This window comes from Pogona vitticeps, chromosome 5 (assembly GCF_051106095.1).
Source record: "Pogona vitticeps strain Pit_001003342236 chromosome 5, PviZW2.1, whole genome shotgun sequence".
Classification (NCBI taxonomy): Eukaryota; Metazoa; Chordata; class Lepidosauria; order Squamata; family Agamidae; genus Pogona; species Pogona vitticeps.
The window spans coordinates 190,285,041-190,308,764 of NC_135787.1; the positions used below are offsets into that span (position 1 = coordinate 190,285,041).

Consider the following 23,724-nt stretch of genomic DNA (forward strand, 5'->3'; position numbering starts at 1 on the left):
GCTTCCAAGTAAGCGTTCTGTGGATCATGCTGAAGGAAAACAACTCAGCACATCCATATTCAATCCTTTACAACAGGGGTCCCCAACAAGGAAGCTGATATGTGGATTAAAGAAACAATCATTCTTTTCATATGTAAAAACAGCCAAGAGCATTATTGCAAGGGAAATCAGGTTTCCAAAACACACAGTTAAAATAGGTTTTTACCTTTAAGATGCTGGCCAAGTGTTCTGTTCCCCGCCAGGTCAAACTGCACCCTGTAAAATCTACAGATTTGATGGAAGCAGAATTCTTCACACTCTGACAAATTACTGAAAATAAAAACAATACATGTCACTAAGTATATCATTATGATTGCTGTCTTTAAAAACTCCTAGTTACAAGTTTCCCCCTTTTATTTGTAACTCTTTGTGTCCTGTAAAATGGAAAATGCACGATGGTTTGATTTGTAGTAATTTGAACCATATCTTACTGACCTGGGCTTTGCAAATATTTATGCAATACTGTGAACAAACCAGTGGTTTGACGCCCAACAAGCAGGTATAAAGTTACTTTCCAACTGAGGGCATGTACCATTCCCATGGTTTTAGGACATTACAAAAATAGTTTTTGAACATGGAACAGAAAGTGAATGTCAGAATCAAATTTAATTGGCAAAGGAGCAAAAAACTCATCTGAAGAATATTGGAAGGAACAGAAACTCTAATACATAAAAGTCCACGATCTGCAGTGCTTCTCCAAAGAGTTGAGCAAAAATTTGTTTGGGAAGTTGCCCAGAATAATTAGGAGTTACTAGAAGCAGGATTAACTCAAGAAACAGCTAGTAATGACAACACATGCCAGCAACCAGGAACTATAAAGCAAAACCATCTCTTATGGGAAAAAGGCTGAAAGATGGCCATCATTCAGCTCCTGAGGACAGCATGTATTCTTTGCTGCACGTTTCTTTTCATTAGAATTTTAGGCAAGGTGTATTGGTTGGTGCCTCTGTGGGACAAAATTGCTATTTTGCCATGATAAGACAGTTTCAGGCAGGCAGAAAACCACCTTATTGGGTACTTGCCCTGCCAAAAGACTGATTATGCATACAGAAATAGCAGTTATGTTGCTTTCTAATCAAAAACATGTGAGACATTTATTTATTTATTTATTTAATTTATATCCCACCCATCTAGATCAAAGTCTACTCTGGGCAGCTAACAGCAATTCATAAAATAATAACAGTATAAAATAAAACAACCGCATTCATATAATTCAAGACAGCAAGAATGAATTAAGTAATGACAGGAGGGAAGGCCTGCCTAAAGAGCACCTAGCACCTCAAATGAAAGCCCTCTGAGGGTATTCTTTTTGGCTGCGATTGCTGGCCCTACATGGCTGACCACATTCGCCGTTATCTATGGCCTCTGAAACAGGAAGCCTGTTGTACCCATAGTGAATCACTCCTTAATTTAAAAGCTGCAGACTTCTCAAATAGGCAGGGAGTCTGACCTATAAATAAGGAGCTCCCAGTTTCAGACCTTCACCTAACACTTGGAAACTACAGAGCAGAAGACATGATCACAGGAGTTAGTCTCCAGGCATGATCCATCTCTCCTTCTGGTTGCTGTTATGTACAGTCAAATTCCTTACAACTTATGGCAACCCTAGTAGGGTTTCTAAGGTATGTGAAATGTTCATGAAGTGGTTGACCACTGCCTCCCCACGCCAACTTAGTTCCAACAACTGAGCAAAACCCAGGTCTTCTGAGTTCTAGTCACTAAACCATACTGGAACGCCTGTCCTTCTCACACAAATGCAATTAAGAGAGAGGAAGATACCTGAACTTTATATACCCTGTTTCCCCGAAAATATGACCTAACCTGAAAAATAAGCCCTAGTAGGATTTTTCAGGATGCTCGTAATATAAGCCCTACCCCAAAAATAAGTCCTCGTTAAGTAAAACCCCCATTGTGCAGCAACCAGATGACATGACTGTATTTGACTAAATGTAGATTGTTGTACATGAAAAAATAAAACATCCCCTGAAAATAAGCCCTCATGCATTTTTGGAGCAAAAATTAATATAAGACCCTATCTTATTTTCAGGGAAACAGGGTAGATATCTATATAAAGTTCAAATACATTTGGTGATTCTTACAAGATACACCTGATTAGCAGCACACGCAAAGCAAACTCAGCTATTACTTGGAAATCAAAACTGAACATGGTCCCTACATCAACCTTCTGCTTCTATGTTGTAAAAAAGAACCATTGTGACTACCTATTAGCAGAGCTAACAATGTATTAAATTATAATTTTGAGGAATGATTTAAAGAATATAGGACTAATCATATTTTTTAATTCATCCAATTATTCTAAGAACGTTCAATAGAAGAAAATCAAGATGTAAATGGAATGCTCCATTTCATTTCAAAGATGAAAAAATGCTTTATTGTGCCAAAGGAAATAAATCAAGCTATAGAGCAAGCATTACACTAATTCTACCTATTGAAACAATATGGCAAATGTACATGACTTGGCAAAAACAGAGACTAGATCTAATATATTCTACAACTGCACTGCTAAACATATAAATCTTGTTTTTCTTTAATTAGGACTTACTTTCCAAACCTCCATCACCAATTGGTGAGTGTGCAAGAGATAGTCGCTGTAATGATGCTGTGTTAGCCAACCCCTTAAAAATTAAAAGAAAATTTAGTAATTTTAAAGCAGGTACAAGATATCAGTATCTCCCTAAACGTACCCATTAGTTAAATTTGAGAAATCTTACTTTTGTCAATAATATTAAGTCTTTCTCTCTCAACAGCAATCCCTGTAGCTCCAGGTTTCCCAAAGCATTTGATACTGTCAGGCAACCTTTGATAGCTTTACATAGCTGGCTGGTTAAGTCTTTGGATCGAACTGCTGGAATTCTCCTTCTTATATATGGACCTTGCCTTTCACTGCCTATCAGATAAAAAAAATCAGATTACATCCTTTTGGGAGTCAATACATAAACAATATGAAAGTCATATCAGACTTAGTTCTTTATATAGGCAGCTCGCATTCCAATTTCATTCTGCACAGCAAATATATTATTTCTGCAAGCCTTTGAGAATACATAGATCTTACTTCCTTTGCATTAGTGCCACTGTGGCCAAAATGTTTCAAAGAGTAGCAGCATGGGTCTGTTTCAGCAGGAGGAATGAAGTCTTGTGGCACCTGATGAGACTAACCAGCCGCATGCTGGACTAAGCTTTTGTGGACTACATCTCTCTCCATCAAATGCACTGAGGGCTGCACTCCAGAAAAACCTTGGCAAAGAAAATCTTTAAAGTCCACAAAAGATCTCACTGCAGAACCAGAGGCTGTGGCTCGATGGTATGCCCTCAGTAGAATGATATGCGTGGCTACATGCATTTCCTTATTAGTTCAAGATGGTTTATGCCCCAATAACTTGTGGCTACCTATATTATTTGCAGAAAGATGTCTTTGCCACCTTATAGCATAAGGGATTTACATAAAAACTACATCTCCAATGCTTCTCTATGGATTTCCTACTGAGACATCCTCAAGATAGCATTAAACCAATACTTATTCAACGTATTAAAGATACAGACCTTCAATACTCCCTAGCATGCACACAGGACTTGTTCACCACTCTATTTTGGCCGAAATTTTAACTTCCCCAAGCCAGCTTATCCCAAATTACAGCAGCAAGATATCGCTTTGCCTTTTTCAAGGGCTAGGTTTAACTGCTTTCCCTCAACCCTTTTAAAAGGGCATTTTAATAACACCCCATACAGTTGGTCAAGATGGCGGCGCAAGCATTTGCAGCGGCTAGGCACTCCAGAGATCGGTGACTTTCTGACAGATAGGCCACAATCAGTAAGGATGGGATCCCACCATTCTTCTACCCTGGTACTAAGTACAGGTGCTCCCCAGGGCTGCGTGCTAAGTCCCTTCCTCTATTCCCTGTACACACATGATTGCACCCCACTATATAACACCAACGCAATTATTAAATATGCAGATGATATGATAGTGGTGGGGCTCATAAATAAGAACAATGAGTCTGCTTATAGAAAATAAGCACAAGGGTTGATACCTTGGTGTAAAGAAAATCATCTCACACTTAACATTAAAAAAACTAAAGAACTCATAATTGATTTTAGGAGGAAGAGAAATGTACATTTACCACTGTACATAAATGGAGAGGAAGTGGAGAGAGTTGGTAGTTTTAAATTTCTGGGCACTTGCATCTCAGAGGACCTCTCATGGACTATAAATGCCAACATGCTAGTGAAGAAGGCACAGAAGAGGCTGTATTTCCTGAGAATGCTCGGCAAGTTAAATTTATCTCAGCATTTACCATACTTCTGTCATACTATCGTAGCACCATTGAGAGTGTCCTAACCTATGGCATTCTGGCATGGTTTGGGAGTAGCTCTGTAGCAGACAAAAAAGCTCTACAGAGAACCATTAAAATTGCCCAGAATATCATTGGGCTCCAGCTACCAACCCTGGATGACATCTTCACATCCCGCTGTCTGAGGAAGTCACACAGCATCCTGAGAGACTCTACCCATCCTGCTTATAACTTTTTTGAACTGTTGCCGTCTGGCAGAAGATACAGAACAATTAAGACTCGGACCGCACGTTTTCTGAATACTTTTTATCCCAGAGCTTAGTTAGGCATCCTTCAGTCTCGAAAGACTATGGTGTCATGCTCTGTATGGAGGACTTGGAACAGCGTCTAGTGTGGCTGAAGAGGCCAATTCGAGAGTGGCAATCTCTTCCACACTGAAGACAAATCCAATCTGTCCCCTGTCCAGCTCCCTGGTTTTGCTGCTTTTGTGACTTCCTCTTTGCCTCGGCCTGCTGGACAAGAGTCTCTTCAAATTGGGAGAGGCCGTGAAGCACTGCCTGCCTCCAGGCTGAACAGTCAGATGTCAGGGTTTCCCATCTGTTGAGGTCTATTTCTAAGGCCTTCAGATCCCACTTGCAGATATCCTTGTATCGCAGCTGTGGTCTCCCTCTGGGGCGATTTCCCTGCACTAATTCTCCATACAGGAGATCCTTTGGAATCCGACCATCAGCCATTCTCACGACCTGCCCAAGCCAACGTAGACGTCGCTGTTTCAGTAATGTATACATGCTGAATATTCCAGCTCGTTCTAGGACTACTCTGTAGTAGTCCTGATGACCTGTAGTCCTGATGACCTGCAAGAAATAGGCGATGTGCGCAAGACAGCTGTCATTGACATGGAACTGAGTAGGCTGCAGATGGACATTGTTGCCCTGCAAGAGACAAGACTACCAGACTCAGGATCTGTCAAAGAAAAAAACTTCTCATTCTTCTGGCAGGGAAAACCATTGAATGAGACCAGGGAGCATGGTGTTGGCTTTGCAGTCAGAAACACCTTTCTGAGATGCACTGTTCCACCTACTGTGGGGAGTGAAAGAATCCTGTCTCTGCAGCTCCACTCATCAGCAGGACCAGTAACCCTCATTAGTGCATATGCACCAACACTGTCAGCCACTACAGAAGAGAAAGACAAATTCTATGACGATCTGGCAGCTACTATCAAAAAAGTCCCTGAAAGAGAGGCACTGTTCATTCTTGGAGACTTTAATGCTAGAGTTGGTGCTGATCACAATTCTTGGCCCACTTGTCTAGGCCGTTTTGGCATTGGAAAGATGAACGAAAATGGCCAACGCTTACTGGAGTTTTGCTGTTATTATGGTCTTTGTGTGAGCAACACATTCTTTAATACAAAGCTGCAACACAGAGTTTCCTGGAGACATCCAAGATCCAAGCACTGGCATCAGCTCGATTTGATCCTCACTAGACGTTCTAGCCTTCCAAGTGTTACAATCACACGCAGCTACCAGAGTGCTGATTGCGATACTGATCACTCCCTGGTGTGTAGTACAATAAAACTGCGAACAAAGAAACTGTACCACACGAAAAAGGAAGGAAGACCACGTATTGACATCAGCAAGACTCGCGATCAAAGAAAAGTGAAGGAATTTGCCCAAGCACTTGAGGAAACCCTCCCAGGTCCAGCTAATGTAAATGCACCTGAACGATGGGAACACTTCAAGACCGCTGTGTATAACACCGCCTTGTCCACCTTTGGCAAGAAGACGAGAAAGATGGCTGACTGGTTCGAAGCCCATTCGGAGGAGTTAATGCCAGCCATCAAGGATAAGAGAAGAGCTCTAACAGCATACAAAACCTGTCCTAGCGAGTACAACCTGCAAGCTCTTCGAGCTGCTCGTAACCAAGTCCAACAGGCTGCCAGGAGATGCTCCAATAATTATTGCCTTCAGCTCTGGTCTCAGATACAGATAGCAGCGGACACAGGTAACATCAAAGGAATGTATGATGGTATCAAGCAGGCCTTAGGTCCACTACAGAAGAAATCTGCTCCCTTGAAGTCTGCTACAGGTGTGATCATCCAGGACCGAGCACAGCAGATGGAACGATGGGTGCAGCACTACTTTGAGCTATATTCCAGAAAGAATGCAGTAACTAAAGAAGCATTAAATAACATTGAGTGTCTGCCTGTCTTGGAAGAGCTGGACAGCGAACCAACCCTAGCAGAAATAAATGCGGCCTTGGATTCTGTCGCCTCTGGCAAGGCACCTGGAAGGGACAACATCCCTGTTGAAGTGCTGAAATGTGGTAAAGAGATCATCACCACCGAACTGTATGAATCTTTTGCCTCTGCTGGAGGGAAGGTGGAGTACCACAGGACATGAAGGATGCAAACATTGTCACATTGTACAAGAACAAAGGAGACAGGGGTGACTGCAATAACTACCGTGGCATCTCTCTTCTTAGCATTGTAGGGAAGCTGCTTGCCCGTGTGGTGCTGAAGAGGCTCCAGATACTTGCAGACAGAGTCTATCCAGAATCACAGTGTGGATTTCGAGCTAATAGATCCACCACTAACATGGTATTCTCCCTCCGACAGTTGCAGGAGAAATGCAGGGAACAACAACAGCCACTTAGTGGCCTTCATAGACCTTACAAAAGCATTTGACTTGGTTAGCAGGGATGGCCTTTTTAAAATACTTCCCAAGATTGGATGCCCACCTCGTCTCCTTAACATCATCAGATCCTTCCATGAGGGAATGAAAGGCACTGTAGTTTTTGACGGCTCAACATCAGATCCCTTTGACATCCGAAGTGGAGTGAAACAGGACTGTGTCCTCGCACCAACCCTTTTTGGGATCTTTTTTGCTGTCATGCTGAGGCATGCCTTGGAACTGCAACAGAAGGTGTCTATCTCCGGACTAGATCAGACGGAAAGCTCTTTAATCTCTCCAGATTGAGAGCAAAGACCAAAGTCCAACTGAAATGCATGCGGGACTTCCTCTTTGCAGATGATGCAGCCATTGTTGCTCACTCTGCTGAAGACCTCCAACAACTCATGAATCGTTTCAGTAAGGCCTGTCAGGACTTTGGACTAACAATCAGCCTGAAGAAAACACAAGTCATAGGCCAGGCCGTGGACTCACCTCCTTCTATTACCATCTCCACACAAGAATTGGAGGTTGTTCATGACTTTGTGTACCCTGGCTCAACCATCTCTGACACCCTGTCCCTGGATGTCAAGGTGGATAAACGCATTGGCAAAGCAGCTACCATATTCTCTAGACTCACAAAGAGAGTATGGCTCAATAAGAAGCTGACGACACATACAAAGATTCAGGTCTATAGAGCCTGTGTCCTGAGCACATTCCTGTACTGCAGTGAGTCCTGGACCCTTTGTGCACGTCAGGAGAGGAAGCTGAACACCTTCCATATGCGTTGCCTCCGACGGATTTTTGGCATCACCTGGCAGGACAAAGTTCCAAACAGAGTAGTCCTAGAACGAGCTGGAATATTCAGCATGTATACATTACTAAACAGCGACGTCTACGTTGGCTTATAATTGCATTTAATAATGAGCTTAAAGACCACCAGTAGTGAATAGTTAGTTGGACTGTGTTACTTGGCCTGCGGTGTAGATGTTTGTATTTTTAGTGGGGGACTTTTAGTGGGTGGGGAGTGTTGGGGGATTTTTTGTGTGTGGGTGGGTGGGAAGTGTTTGGGGAATTTTATGTGTGTGCATATGTCTGGTCTTTGGATGTCTGTGAATTTCATTGTATGGGTATATAGTACTGTGTATATACTTACAATGACAATAAATAAATAAAATAAAATAAAAAAAATACAATGAAAGGATTTGTCCCTGTGGGAAATAAATTATTGAGACCTTGTGCACATCATTTTAGAATGTAGCCTATATAGGATCAAGGACATCTGATATCTTGGTTCACTTATGACTAAATGTACTGATCTACCTCCCAGAAGCTATCTGAACTTTCTGTTGTTTGGAGAGAATCAAATAATTACACAGTTAGTGGCTAAGTTTTTGTTTTCGGCTATGAGAACTGGCAGAACGCTGTAGCAAGATTCTATATGTTATGTATTTACCTTATTTTTGTATGAACAGGTCTATGACCGCACAATAAAACTATAACTGACTTCTACCTGAATCTCCATGCCCTTGATGGTGAAAGCTCTTTATGGCAATAGACGTCAAAGTCTTGTTTTGCTTGATAGCAGTTAGGAGGGGGACCCAGTCAGCAGCTTTGATGCGATCTGCATTGATATCAAGAACACCTTGAAACTTCTTCGCTTTCACAGATGCTAGAGGGGGGCAGCCTTGAACTGCACAGAGGTGCTCATAATGAGAGTAAAAATCCAAGCTGCACTGTCTCCTTATTTTGACCGAGTCAATCATTTCTCGTCATGCGTTGAGCTGGGATTCCAAACTAAGAAGAGAAAAACAAAATACCAATGTAATCCAAACATCTGTTATTTTTTAATACCCGATATTTGACACAGGCTGTACCGAACCTGCTACCACTGTAGCTCCGCTTTACACTGCTTTTCTTGATACCAGGCAACTGAGGAGGGATCAAAAAAGTACAAGAACACCCTGCTTGGCGCTCAGAATATATTTCATTAAAGCATATAAAAACACATGCACTTCAAATTCAGCCATACATGGTTCTCTCCAATCTAGCATACATATTGCCTTCCTACTTTATCTTAATACCAATCTAACTAAAGCCTCGGGTTAGAGTTGATTCAAAATAAAAACTCTGAAGAGGCTTCAAAGCAGATGCTTCCTGGTGGGTGCTTGTTACACATGAAGTCCAGGACTGAAGGGGGTCCATCTTGTTCCTCACTGGCAATATGGAGACCTGTCAGAATATAGAAATTTTGTAGGCCTGAACCTGAATAAATGTATTATTAACGAGCTGCCATTATGGACAGATGTGAATATGCTGAGTCACTCTGAAGATGATGCAATGTCTGGAAATAAGAAGACACCAGGTGCAGAAGATGAAGTCATGTGTCTTCTGATTGGACTAGAGATGCCATGTACTGTATATGTATATAAGTGAACAGTGTCTCTGTCCTTCTTCACCATTTGCTGCTATCCACTACGTCCGTTTGTGTAAAGAGTTCCTGCCATGCTAATGTGATGCTTGCCTGTAAATACTGTAAATACAACCGTCTTGCAAAAGAAGAACTTGTGTCTTCAATAACTCTGCGTTTTTCCTGTCGCCAAATCTGTGACAAGACCAAAGCTCAACAGACCCAGATTCCCCATCATCCTGCCACTTTTTGGAATGCATAACATTATTCCCATTCTGAGACACACTTCACCTCGAGCACCCCACCTCTTTCTTCCCATCCTAAATAAACATCAAAGGCCACCGTCTACACTGTATGCATGGACACAGCAGTCTGGAAATCCAGAAAAAGGCAGGTAGATCCTTGAGGTGGGGGGCTTTACCTGTTGAATCACACATCCCACCACACAGGAAGACGAAGGGGAGCAAAGTTTCAAAACTTTTAGAAGGAAAAAGTTTAAAGGGGTGAGGATTTTTAAAAGAAAATAAACATAAAAAGTAAAAAAAAATCGTGGTGGCACCTTAAAAACTAACTTTAATATTTTCTGATGTGAGCTTTCATGGACAAGCCTACTTAATGACGAAAGTTCGCCTCAAAAATTATAAACGTTAGTCTTTTAAAGATGCCACCACGTGTTTGTCTTTTTTTTTTTTTACTCTCCCCCCCCCCCAACAATGCTTGCACAGAGCGAATTCAAAAGAATGAGTGGTGGTGGTGGGGAGGGCGGGAAAACTAACTGGGGTGTTGTTGGTGGTTGGGGGATTCTGGGTTTTGTAGTCCCTTCTAGGATCCCGCTCCTCAAGAGCAGGCGCCTTTGCCAGTCGGCGGAGGAAGGGGAAGGAGAGCAGAAGCACCCCCTCCCAACAAAAGGATGCGTCCCACAGCCTAGCCTTGCCTCCCCCCCAAAAAATGCACCTCCGCCTCACCTGCCGGGGACCCACCTGGCGGCTTCGGCCTCTCCCTTCCCGCCCCGCGCGTGCCAACCGTCGCCTTCGTTGCCCAGCAGCCTCCGGGCCCGCCCACCCAAACCGCTTCTTTTCTCTTTTTCCCCCCACGTGACCGGGGGGGGAAGCGCGCTTCCTCGAGGGGGAGGGCCGAAGCCCTCGAGGGGGAAGGTTGCCAACGGCAACCGAGCGCACGCGCGCGATACCCCCCTTCTCCGCCCCCCCTCCGGTCTGTTATTTTCCAGCCTTCTGGGAATTGTGGTCCTCTTTGTTCAGAGACACAAAAAAAGAAATGTACAGAATCATAGAACAGGCGAGCTTTCATGGATCAAGATGGGATCTGCTAGGAAAACGAACTCTTCGATGTCAAGTCCAAAAGTTCTTTGCAAGAGGGATTTCTCCGGGCAATTTTTTCTTAGGTGAAAGTCAGGAGGTCAAAAATAGTTTGTTTATTTTATTTTAATTTAATGTATATGCCGCCCACACTACCCAAAGGTCTCTGGTTCCTACTATATGAACATTTGACACGTTTCTAGGAGGCTAGGATGTGAGGTCACAGGCCACAGAATGGTCTCTTTTAAATAAATATTTTAATTAATATTTAAATAAATAAAACTCTTGCCAAAGCAGGCAAGCTGATCAGGGGCTTACATGCGCTTTTTTAAAGCAACCTCAGTAAGAGTCATCTGCTCTTAAAAAATCAACAAAAGCTTTCTCCACACTCCTTAAGTTAAAAAAAGAAAAGCACCTTCGGCTTTCTACAGTATATCCCCTTTCTTGGCCATGAAGGTCTTCTCACATTTCCCTGCAGGGCTCAAGCAGGGGCCTTATATACAATCCAAAGCTAAAACGAGGGCAAAGATACACGTTTGGAGAGAGAAAGCTCTCAAGCAGCTGGAATTCATTGGTCAATTTTTTTTCATGACCTATAAGAACAGCTGGATTCCCTCTCACTTTCTCCTGATGTGACACAAACTGCATAAATGAAGGGTGAAAATGAGTGGTGGATGCCTCCATTAGAGCTGGCAGAGGCATAGCTGGGCCAGACCTATAAGCTGATGATACAGGATCGCTACAGAGGCTACATGACCTCCTAATTAGTGGTTGATGTTGATCTGCTGTTTTAGGTGACCCTATAAATCAGCGATCTCCAAAAAGGTCTTATAATTAACAGCCTTGCTAAGGTCTTGCATAGTAAAGGTCATCACTTCCTTTACTGAATCAAATAATCTCATATTTAGTCTTGCTCTTTTCCTACTACCTTCAGCTTTTCCCACCGCTACGTTTCTCCCCCCCCCCAGTAAACTTTGTTTTTCTTCATGTCCAAAGAACAGTTTTAAATTAGTCATTTTAGCATCTTCTGAGACCTGAGGCTTGATTTGATGCAGCACCCACTTGTCTGTCCTGCTGGCAGTCCATCATATCCACAAAAACTCTCCTCCTACACCACCACCAGGGGAATTACACGCATTTTAATTATCCTCTCCGAAGCAGAGCAGGGAACAACCGAGGACGACTTCCTTAAAGGCTGAGCTGAAGTCATGCTGGCAGCTTAGTTAATGTTTTGTTGTTGTTGTTGTTTATTTGTGTCCGACTCTTCGTGACCCCATGGACCAGAGCACATCAGGCCCTCCTGTCTTGCAGCGCCTCCCGGAGGTGAGTCAAATTCATGTTGGTCACTTCGATGACATTGTCCAACCATCTCGTCCTCTGTCATCCCCTTCTCTTGCCTTCACTCTTTCCCAACATCCGGGGCTTTTCCAGGGAGTCTTCTCTTCTCATCAGATGGCCAAAGGATTGGACCCTCAGCTTCAGGATCTGTCCTTCCAGTGAGCACTCAGGGTTGATTTCCTTCAGCATGGATTAGTTAATGTACTGAGAAAATAAAGATCTTGAGTAACCTCGAAAGGCCTGTGTTTTTTAACTCAATCATAAGCCCCCCCCCTCCTTTTATGAAACATACCCTACACATGGTACCCTTTTTGTTTCTCTCTTGTCTTTCTTTACACTGCACATAATTAGTGGATTCTGGCCTGTGAAAAAATGCCAAACTACACGTTAGTCCCCCACATGTCACATTATTCTTATGTGTGTTATTTCATACATATAATTCAAGTCTAATTTTGGATTATAATTTGGCCAGAAGATTAATTTAGAATTAACTTTGTACTCTAATTTGATGCTAGCCTGCCCAACAAAGACAAATTATTATAGTTAAAAAGAAACACTAATGTATTCCATATTCTCTTTATGGTAAAGTTATTACAGTACTTTTTGATGTACAGAACGACTAAACTGAAACAAGGGAACATTTTTTAGGCACTTTCACACAGTTTATTAAACAGACAGTGCTGCAAGGAAGTTTTCTCTTTATTTTAGTGATGAAACCCTTCCAATGAATGATAAACCATATCGTCGGCAAACACATCTGTATTTTTATTTCACATGACAGGCGGATCAGCAATTCATTTCTGTACAAATACACAATATTTACAACATTGTCACTGGCACTGACAATATTTGATGTAAACATTATTTTACAAAATGGGAAGCGGCAACGTAATTGTGAAAAATCTCAAAAGCAGAATCCATGGTTCTAGCATCTTTTTCGGAAAGCAACGATATTACGCAACACCACACAAGGGTCTCGGTGGGAAAAGAAATGAAAGGTTGTATTACATACAACATGATGGGCATAATGGTCTAGGGCAGGGCTTCCCAGCCGTGGGTCCCCAGATGTTCTTGAACTACAACTCCCAGAAATCCTGGCCAGCACAACTAGTGGTGAAAGTTTCTGGGAGTTTTGGTCTAAGAACCTCTGGAGAATCCGATGCTGGAAAATAACTGCTAGGGCAACCTTGGAGCTCCATATGTTCTTGGACTATAACTCTCAGAAGCCCCACACCAGAAAAGCCAACAATCGGGTTTTCTAGAAGCTGTAAGCTAGAACCCTATTGGCATTTGCATAAGTTTTGTGCAACTAACTGCAGAAGGATCAGGGTGTGTCTCAGTGGCATGTCTGGTCAATATCCCTGACAACACAAGGAAGGTGCACTTGGGCACGTCATTAATTAGCCACGGCAAGTTGATCAAATCTTATGTGCACACCAATTTCATTCCAGTCACAGGCCAAACAACACCTAAGGTTCCAAGTCTGGGAAGCAGGTTCTAGGTTCATATTAATAGTGTTCAGATTGTTTTTCAAAATGAACATCGGCATACATAAGTGAATACAAATCAGGGCACTTTACATGCAGATAGCTGAACCAAATATAATTTGGTCTTCACTGAGAAAAGACTTGTTATACATACACTAACACACTAAATGCACAACTTGAGTGTCACCATTATTACACTTAAGACACCTTAGGAATTAAAATGGACAGAGTGGACAGCACTGCACCACAAACTTTGAAGGACAAAGCTTAAGTTTTTTTTTTAAAAAGTCTATATGGGATGCAATAAACTTTCCTATGGTGTTTAGGTATTTCATATTCCAGTACACCTGGAATGGGAACAGCTTAAATCAGGGGAAGAGTCTCAACACAGTTTCTGATTTTTACAACATTCAAGCAGGACTGCTGTCTTTAATTAGGTTTAATAACTGAACAAGTGTCCTATTCTGCAGGCATGTCATCTTCAGAGAACTGTGTAACTCCAGACAAGATGATCTGGTGTGAAAGATAGGTTTGAATCCAATCTTATTTTACTGTTCTCCTGTTCTGGTGCAACAAATAGGACTCGTGAAGAAACTGGGATGGCATCAATGAGTGAGACACGGCTATGATTTGCCATGAAGAACACTGCCACGATTGTCATTCAAGTAATTACCCGTACAACTCAGCAGTATTTAATACAGCACAATTAATTACTTGGACAAAAGTTTACTGATGTCTCGACGATTTAACACAAACACAAAGTGGTGTTCCTTGAATGTCACATCAAGGTAGTTAATAATTAGAATAATTAGAGAGCATTACTGGAATACTGATTAGCTAATTGGCTTTTGGTGCAAGCAGAACATCATGACCTTCAGTTATTCTGTGCAACCAGCATGGTGCCATGATTCAATGGAAGCCCTTGGCTACCCAAGTCGTTCATTAATTTTACTGCAGTTCAACCCTAATGTTAGAATATTAGGAGTTATCTGAGGGATCACGTTGTTGTCATGATTTTTTCCTTCCCGTCTTTCAGCAATGATGGTTTTCTTGAGCCACAATGGCCGCTGTTATTCTCACACACAGTTGCTTTATTATAAAGGGAGCAATGGCTCTGTTCAAAACCATCATGATGATATGTCATCTGGACACATACCAGTTTCTTTAGCGGTATCACTCCACGCTCCTTTAATGAAGGTTGAAATGAAAAAGTTTTCTAACTGGGCCAGGAACTCTTCAGCAATAAAAACATTTGCTACATTGTCCAGGGTCTTCCTCATACACTGCAACAGCTAGTTTAAAGTTGAAGAACAAAGCAAAACAAGAAATAAATCACCGCTTAAGTGATGTTTACAAGGAAAACCTACTCGTAATCTGTGATAACTCTACAAATATATTAACACCCTGGGGGTTATTCACAGCTATAACAATACAATCAAAAGATGCCAACTGTTCAGTCTGCTGATAACAATGAAAAATGTCGTCATATACACTTCTGTTATCATACGTCTATACGAACAAGCCCTTAAACATATTCAGGTTATAGAGTCAAACCATGGCATGCACACCCCTATATATGCAATATGTCCAATATTAAAGGAGGTGCAAAATCTCTGAAAAGATGGAAGTCAGAACCACCTATCCCAAGTGTGTGCTACAAAGATTGTTCAATATGCACGTAAGAAGAATTTTTAAAAGTCCTTCACTCTTTGAATACCTCTCTCTGCAGTCCAAGAGAAAAAAAAGTTCAACACTGCATTTTTAGATCTGACCCCCCCCTTACTGCCCCTGTTACACTTTTGTTCAATTATTGAGCTAAATACCTTACAATGAACTGGCAGCAAAAAAAGGACCTTAGCTCATGATTTATACTTCAGCATTCATATACCTAAATCAAATTATCTTCCTATAAAGCCAGTTTGGAATCTAAGATGTTTACAACAAAGTGCAGCAATAATGCAGGAGGGAGAACATCATATTTCATGTGCTGGATCCTGTATTTAAGTACAGCCACTGCATTCAATGGAACTCACAACAATCTAGCTTCAGGTTTACTGGCTAGAATGCTCTTGCTCATATATGTGAGCATCATTGCAAGATCAATCACTGCAATTAGTCAAGGACTTGATACTTAATCTCTCATGTCAAGTCACACAACTCACACATGATAAAAACAGCTCCTTAACAAGCTACAATTCACCACTGTGATTTACATTGTTGGACTTATGGGGGTATATTCAGGCACCAGGATTCTGGCCACTAATTTCTATGGATGTACTCTCTGATCCAGACTAAGTCCAGACCGAATCTCATGCTCCTGTTGCAACCACGTAAGACTGGGTAATTTTAAATATGAAACAAAGAATTGATGATGATCACCTTTTGCAGACAGGTCAGGTCTGAATCTCGGTGGAAGATTTTATCCATGGGCACCCAGCTATTGTAATACAGAAATAAAAAGGTCAGGCAATACACAGAAATATTTGAAACAAAAGATACATAATCATTTGGGATTGGTTCATTAAAATCTTTTTATTATATTTGAATAGTTTTAAGCTGTCCAGAGACCATTGGGTAGTGTGGGCAGCATATACCGTATTTTTTGCTCCATAAGACGCACTTTTCCCCACCCCCCCATGGGGCCAGCACGGGCGAAATCGCCAGCTTCCAGGTGGGGGGAGCGTCACAAGGGTCCTGGAAGGCTCACTTGGACTCTTGCGACGCTCCCTCCACCCCCACCCCCACGGGGCCAGCATGGGCGAAATTGGCAGTTTCCAGGGCAATTTTGCCCGCGCTGGCCCCATGGGGGGGGGAGCATCGCAAGGGTCCGAGTGAGCCTTCCAGGACCCTTGCGACGGTCCCCCCACCCCCACGGGGCCAGCGCGGGCAAAATCGCCAGCTTCCAGGTGGGGAGAGCGTCGCAAGGGTCCTGGAAGGCTCACTCAGACCCTTGCGATGCTCCATCCACCACCACCACCCCACGGGGCCAGCGCGGGCGAAATCGCCAGCTTCTGGGACTCTTCTGAGGCTTGGGAAGCCTCAGAAGAGTCCCAGAAGGTAGCAATTTTGCCCCCTGACCCCCGGGGGGGGCAGGGTAAGTCTCTAAAGGGTCCTGGAACACACCCTAGGACCCTTTAGAGATTCACCCAGCCCCCCCCCCCCAGGGATCAGAGGGGGCAAAATCGCCACCTTCTGGGACTCTTCTGAAGCTTCCCAAGCCTCAAAAGTCTCAGAAGGTGTTCGCCCACTCTGACCCCCAGAGGGGCAGGGTGAGTCTCTAAAGGGTCCTAGGGTGTGTTCCAGGACCCTTTAGAGACTCACCCTGCCACACCCCGGGGGTCAGAGGGGGTGAAATCGCCACCTTCTGGGACTCTTTTGAGGCTTGGGAAGCTTCAGAAGAGTCCCAGAAGGTGGCAATTTCGCCCCCTCTGGTCTGGGGGGGGGCTGGGTGAGCCTCCAAAGGGTCCTAGGGTGTGTTCCATAAGATGGATCTCTCCATAAAGCTCACCAATTTTTAGGAGAAGAAAACAGATTATTTTTTTCCTGTTTTCTTCTCCTAAAAATTTGGTGCGTCTTATGGAGAGGTGCGTATTATGGAGCAAAAAGTACGGTAAGTTAAATAAATAAATAAACAAAAGTTCCCAAAATGCAAGCTTGCATTAGCTTCTACAGTTTAGAATCTATAAAACACTACGCACCTATGAGACGTCCTGTATTTTTCAATGACCCAGCGTGTTTTTTCCAGAATTAATTCCCACTGAGGTTCTTTCAACATCTGTTGGACTTCAAACTTGTATGGCAAGCCTGTAAGCCATTAAAACATGCTCAGGTAGGAAATACATTGCTCTCGCCGTTATGTTTGTGGTGACAAAAACTCCAATATATGAAATTGCTTTGTACAAGGCCAAAAGCTGCCTTGAGCTTTCAAAACCCTGGCTTTCTAGACCAGTTATATCCTGAAATAACTTCTCTGTCATAATCCAGTCAAAATCATACTATTCTTTAAAATGAAAACATTTGTTTGAATTTAACTAGCTTCTAGTTTATTCAGGCTAACTAGGATATGAAATATATAAAGAACTGGACAGATTCCATCTGGACATGTGATTCTCACACAATAGACCCATGTCAAACAAAAAGCATCTGCTAAAACCAATGCAATATACACTGGTGCCCTGCTAGACGCTTAACCCGCTAAACAACAAAATCGCTTGACGATGACTTTTTGCGATCGCAAAATGATGTTTCCTATGGGGGATTTTCGCTTTACGTTGATTAGGTCCTTGCTTCGCAAACCGTTTGTTCGCAAAATGATGATTTTTCCGGCTCCGCAAAATGGCTTCCCTTCGCAAAATGGCTGTTTTCCGGACAGAAGCTTCACAAAACAGCGATTTTAAACAGCTGATCGGCGGTTCTCTATGGGCGATCTTCGCTGGACGATGAGGCATTTCAATGCATTCCAATGGTTTTTTTTTCTGCATGACAACGATTTCGCTATACAGCGATTTTAACGGAACGGTTTATCGTCGTCATGCAGGGCACCACTGTATATAAATTGGGGACTTGCATTTTTAAGAACTAATAAGCATACATTAGTCCCTTGGTACATCTGAAAAAGCTCAGTAAATTCTTACCCAAAGACTTAGTAAACAATTAACTTATTTCACTTTCTGCTTCATATCTTTTTCTACCAAAATTTCTCATTGAAATCCTAGGCACACAAACTTGGAAGTGACTGATTTAAGTGAGGCTTACTCCCAAGTAAACATGCATAGAATTTGGCTGAAAGAAGTGGATGAGTTTAAAAATCTAAGGTACAATGAAGATGAGTAGCAGGTACACATGAAGAATAATTTTTATTTAAACTTACGGTAGGATCCATCAGAGCTTGTCTCATCGCTAATTACTAGACAAGTAATCTGGGAATACGGAAGAGAGTTATTTCGATTGTATGGACTTATAATTACTCCAACAAACATCGATCCACCTCTGGAGAAATAATTCTGTAAAACATAAAAAGGCAATAATTTAAAAATGTATACATATTTCTGCCTGTCAAAAATGTAATATAAATTTGCTTTCTGATAAACTCCCCACCACCACCACTTTAAATGTCAGCACAGCATTTTATAAGTACAGTATTCAGTTTAAAATTAAAGGTCAGTAAACAAATGGGTGTGAAAGCCGGACAGTAAAGAAAGCTGAGAAGAAGAAAAATGATTTGCTTGGAATGTGGTGATGGAGGAGAGCTCTGAGGATACCCTGGACTGCCAGAAAGGTGAACAAGGGAGTCCAAGATCAAATCAAGCCTGAATTATCTCAGGCAAAAATGCTAAAGCTGGGGCTGTCCTGGTTTGGGCACATAATGAGAACGCAAACTTCTCTAGAAAAGTTAATAATATTGGGAAAGGTTGAAGGCAGTAGGAGAAGGGCAAGCCCAAAATTAAGATGGATGGACTCCCTAAAAGAAGCCACAGGCTTGAGTCTATAAGAGCCGATCAGGGCTGTTGAGGACAGAATATTTTGGAGATCATTTGCTCATATGATCACTAAGTTAGAAGGGACCTGACGACATACAACAAGAACAAAATAATTGGAGAGTGCTTTGAACAGCTATGACTTACATCCTTACTCATTTTTCTCAGTGGAAGGTGAGAATTAAACCTCTTGTATTGAAAAACAGAAATACATTACCTGGTATTTGGCCTGGGTATCAATATCTCGAATCGAAGGGTTAGGATCAAAGGCAGGGTGAGAATGGTACCACCCAATAATGCTGCAGCCTCTAGCAGCAAGCGTCTCCGATGCCTGAGTTTGAGATACCGGGTCCATTTCACACTGCAAACCTGTACTGAGGCTATTGCATGGTTCTGCTGCAGAGACCTGCAACAAGTTGATAAGAAGGAATAAATGCTTGCAATTCAGTGATAATTTACTGCTAGATTCCTAATAACAATCACACTCCTATTCAAAGAAGCAAGAATTTCTTCACTCCTGTGCCTCTGGAAGGATTCCCAAATGCTTGCCCAAGGTTCACATAGATGTTTATTTGACTGTCTGTATCCCATTTTTCTGCCACCGAGCTCATTTTCCCCAATGGGTCCCTCGCTCCCAATTTATCTCTACCATGATACCACAAAGCAGATAAAGTTGGAAGAGTGTGGCTAGCCCGGGATCACTGAGAGAACGTCACAGCCGAAACGGGTCCCTCTAATAACCTGGGATTAACTCTATTGCCCATAGAAAATGAATATGTTGGTTTCATTTTTACGCCCATCTGGCTGAATGCCACTCTGGGAGGGTTACACCCAAGACACACCAACAGCATCATTAAAATACCCCTTCAACAGAACAGAAAACTTAAATGATAAAATACAAGATCTAGTCAAAATGCATTAAAATACATTTTCATAAATAAACATTTAAAATAGTGGCATTGGCTGTATTAAGGCTAGATGAATTCAGCTGACTCTACAGGTATCATACTTTGAAACGCCTGCCTGAATAATAAGGTTTTTGGTGACTTCTTAAAAACCACCAGTGAAAAGGCCAGATGAATCGAGGAGGAAGTTCATTCCACAGCCAAGGAGCAACCATCAAAAAGGCCCCATTTTTCAATTTCTCCCTCTGGGCCTCTCTCAGGATTAGCAATCCCCAGATGGCCTGCTTGGGACATTTGCATAATCCGGGTAGACCTTGTTTGGAAGTAGGTTTTCTGCAGGGCACTGAAGTCCCAAACTGTTTAGGGCTTTGTAGGTTAAAACCATCACGTGGAAGTGATGGAAAATCAGACTGACCTTTTTAATATACTGACATGCACACCACTTACTTCAAGTATTCCATCTTTTTCAGAATATCTTCCACCCAGGAGGCCTATTACTTCTGCCATTGAAACGTGAGCATGCTAAAAGGGCAAGAAAAAAAATGACTTATTCAGTATTTTTCTTGGATTCTTGTAGCTAAGCAATGTCCTCTAAAACCACACCCAGAAAGGAGAAATTCTAGAAGAGTTATGAAGGTAGCCGAACCTAATCACAAATAATTACATACAACTGGAACATAATGACATATATTTGGAACATCAGAGCGAAATATGGTTTAGTTGGAAACTCCCCTTGAGTAGAGCACCTAATCCTTGTTAACATTTAAATAAATAAACAAAAATTTCCTTTTTGCCAACTATAATGAGAATCAATTTTCTCAACAGAGAGTTTTACTGAGTAAATGGGAAAGGCCGTAAAAATTAGCACTGAACAGTGAGGTAGGTATGATTCAACTAATGGATAAAACAAGTGTAAAGAGAGAAGGACTCCTGTATCTATGGAGGAATCTGTTCCACGACCTATGGAAAGTAGTAGCAAACCCTATACACAACATACAAGCAGGCATGAAAAAGCCCACAAGCCCCATCCCCCTAGGATGTTGCATATACAGCTTTAATGAACCACAGATAACTAAAACCGTGGATATTGATCTTGCACATACTGGGGTTCTACTCTATTGATATTCTACGACGTAAGCAAGAATATACTGGGGTTCTACTGTATTGATATTCTACGACTTAAGCAAGAAAAATATAATAAATGAATTTTAAATTTCCTTTGAATACATTTGCACTAGCTGATGGGAATTAGAAACCATCAATGTTTGGAGAATGGTTTCATCCGCATGAATCAATAAAAACTTGAACAGCAGACATATGAGCTATGATTTTATCCTGCCATGGATCAAGACTTCCATTTGATGATGACAAAAACTTGTCTTCTTTTTTTATTTTTATTTTGTTTTTGCCAGATATGCTAGGTAAAGGTTCCCCTTGACATTTAGTCCAATCATGTCCGACTCTAGGGCGCGGTGCTCATCCCCGTCTCCAAGCTGTAGAGCCAGCGAATGTCCGTATACAGTTTCCCTGGTCACGTGGCCAGCGCGACTAGACACCGAACACCGTGACCCCACCAAGGTGGTACCTATTTATCGACTTGCATTCTTACATGCTTTCAAACTGCTAGGTTGGCAGGAGCTGGGACAAGCAACGGGAGCTCACTCTTACGATGGCTGGTCTTTTGACCTCCCAGCACAGAGGCTTCTGTGCTTTAACCCGCAGCACCACCACATCACAGACCAATATAGCTACTAGAGAGAAGGGCTTTGTATTCATATACAAGTACAAGGCTCAGCAGCACAGGTGAATGGCCAAATTAACGCTCGCCTCCAGAACTCACCAGACTACTTACCACGTGGCATGTGGTGTGCATGGCCCGCTTTGTCTCCAGCTCCCCAATCGCCGCAGTAGCCCACCTGCTGCAGCCCCACCTCCCTGCTCACACTGCCACTCTGGTCAGGGGGTGGGATGATGAGTCTCTATGCTCAGCGATGGAATGGCTGGGCGAGCAGGAAGGCAGGGCTGCAGCAGCTGGGCTACTGCGGCAATTGGATGCTAAAGATGATGCCAGCCATATACGTTGCCTGCCACGGTGAGTGGTCTGGCAGGTTCTGGGAGTGGGTGTTAATATGAAGCCCCCATCTCTAATGGCTGCCTCTTCTCATCAAGTGTAATCAAGTGAGTTGCTAGAAAATGCAGCTCTTACCAGATCCATAATCAGAAGTGCCTCTGCAGCTACCCTTACTTGGAACGGCTCCTAGGAAGATACAAAGGATAAGGAAAGCTTGCTTAAAAGTCAACAAAGGTGTGCTCTTGTTTCTTCCTTAAATTCATTCATTCATTCATTCATTACATTTATGGCCCACCCATCTAATCATATAGACTACTCTGGGTGGGTGACAACATATCATATAACAAATTACAGTTTAAAATCATAACAATATATTACTAAAAACACAATGATCCAAGATGGGAGAAAACACAAAATCATACTTACTGGTTTTTCTTCTGTGAAGGAACAGCAAGGGATCAGCTGAAAGGGATCAAAGGAACTATAAAATGAAATAAAATTTCTCTGAAAATATAGAATTAACAGGAGGGAAAACTCGTGTACAATCCCAATATTAATTACTGCCTGTTTCCAAAATCTTAAGTTATTTATTCAAATCTGTACATTTATGTGGTATGGTGAAAAATGTGACACTTCTTTTTTGAATAGCAATCTGAATACAGTACAATGATAGTTGACACCAGTGGTTCTCAAACTGGGGTTCCCAGACATTTTTGGGATGCAACTCCAAGAAATCCTGGCCAGCACAGCAAGCATGCAGTGCATCGTGGCCTCTCCCAATTTGAAGAGACCCTTGTCCAGCAGGCCAAGGCCAAGAGGTAGTCCCAAAACCAGCCAAATCAGGGAGATGGACAGGGGACAGATTGTCTTTGTCTTCAGGGTGGAAGGGATGGTCACTCTCGAATTGGCCTTCTCAGCCACACTAGACGCTGTTCCAAGTCCTCCATACAGTCTTTCGAGACTGAAGGATGTCTACTATTACTACTACAGCAAATGCTGAAGGGTTTTGGAAGTTTCAGTCCAAAAACATTTGAGAAAAGATTGGGAACCACTGGTTTACAGTGCTCCTGATAACAGTCAAACCAGAAGAGGGAGTGTGTCAGATCTGAAAGCGTAAGGTTTGAACATCTTCCACAAGAAACCTATATGCTTTTATAGACCTCTGGAAGAATCAGAAACCTGGTTTCACCACAACGGATATCATTCCTGTTAGTGTTTCTTTTAGAGAGAACCAGGTATATGCTCTGCACCTTGTACAAATTAACTCCCCCTTTCTGAATTCTTCAAGTTCCTTGCCCCATACAAAGTAGACAAACTGAATGTCCAGAAAATTTCTTATTTTCTGTTCTTTTACATAACAAGCATATGCCAGCATATGTAAGTGTAACAGCATTCCTATCTACTGAGTATCTAGAAACATGAAACTATAAAAGCTTGATATAGTATTTTAAAAATGTACCTGTGAGTTAATAAAGTGATTCAAAATAAATAAGCACTTAACAATAGGATCACAAGAGAACAGTAACTATCATTTTAAAAAATCTCTCAAGGCACATCTATTTTAGTATCTTAATTGCTAAAGCATAAGCAGATACATAGTCGCACATGGTAATACTTCTGGATTCTTACAAATAATCCTTTCTTCCTCGACAGAATTTCCTCTACAGCAGTGTTTCCCAAGGTGATTGCAAAGTGAGTGTCTCCC

General features: G+C 42.2%; 2 protein-coding genes across 6 annotated transcripts in view; both read right to left on the bottom strand.

The window, feature by feature from the left end:
- Positions 1-10,520, bottom strand: part of CEP78 (centrosomal protein 78) — a 29,750-nt gene extending 19,230 nt beyond the window's left edge. For 2 of the 4 annotated variants that reach the window (XM_020811681.3, XM_078376494.1), the window contains exons 1-5: positions 10,391-10,515; positions 8,529-8,812; positions 2,772-2,947; positions 2,603-2,675; positions 206-309 (exon numbers count right to left, since the gene is read on the bottom strand). In XM_020811681.3, the coding sequence (XP_020667340.3) occupies positions 206-309; positions 2,603-2,675; positions 2,772-2,947; positions 8,529-8,781 (606 nt within the window). In that variant the 5' untranslated portion in view covers positions 8,782-8,812; positions 10,391-10,515. Of the gene's footprint in view, positions 1-205; positions 310-2,602; positions 2,676-2,771; positions 2,948-8,528; positions 8,813-10,390 lie in introns of those variants that run through there. The other 2 variants (XM_078376495.1, XM_078376496.1) reach the window with 2 other exon arrangements.
- Positions 10,521-12,760: 2,240 nt separating this feature from the next.
- Positions 12,761-23,724, bottom strand: part of MYSM1 (Myb like, SWIRM and MPN domains 1) — a 32,774-nt gene continuing 21,810 nt past the window's right edge. For both annotated transcript variants that reach the window (XM_073002498.2, XM_020811650.3), the window contains 8 exons: positions 22,446-22,500; positions 22,155-22,205; positions 20,396-20,470; positions 19,261-19,449; positions 18,437-18,569; positions 17,265-17,370; positions 15,946-16,003; positions 12,761-14,858 (listed from right to left, as the gene is read on the bottom strand). In XM_073002498.2, coding sequence (XP_072858599.2) covers positions 14,694-14,858; positions 15,946-16,003; positions 17,265-17,370; positions 18,437-18,569; positions 19,261-19,449; positions 20,396-20,470; positions 22,155-22,205; positions 22,446-22,500 — 832 coding nt within the window. In that variant the 3' untranslated portion in view covers positions 12,761-14,693. The remainder of the gene's footprint in view (positions 14,859-15,945; positions 16,004-17,264; positions 17,371-18,436; positions 18,570-19,260; positions 19,450-20,395; positions 20,471-22,154; positions 22,206-22,445; positions 22,501-23,724) is intronic.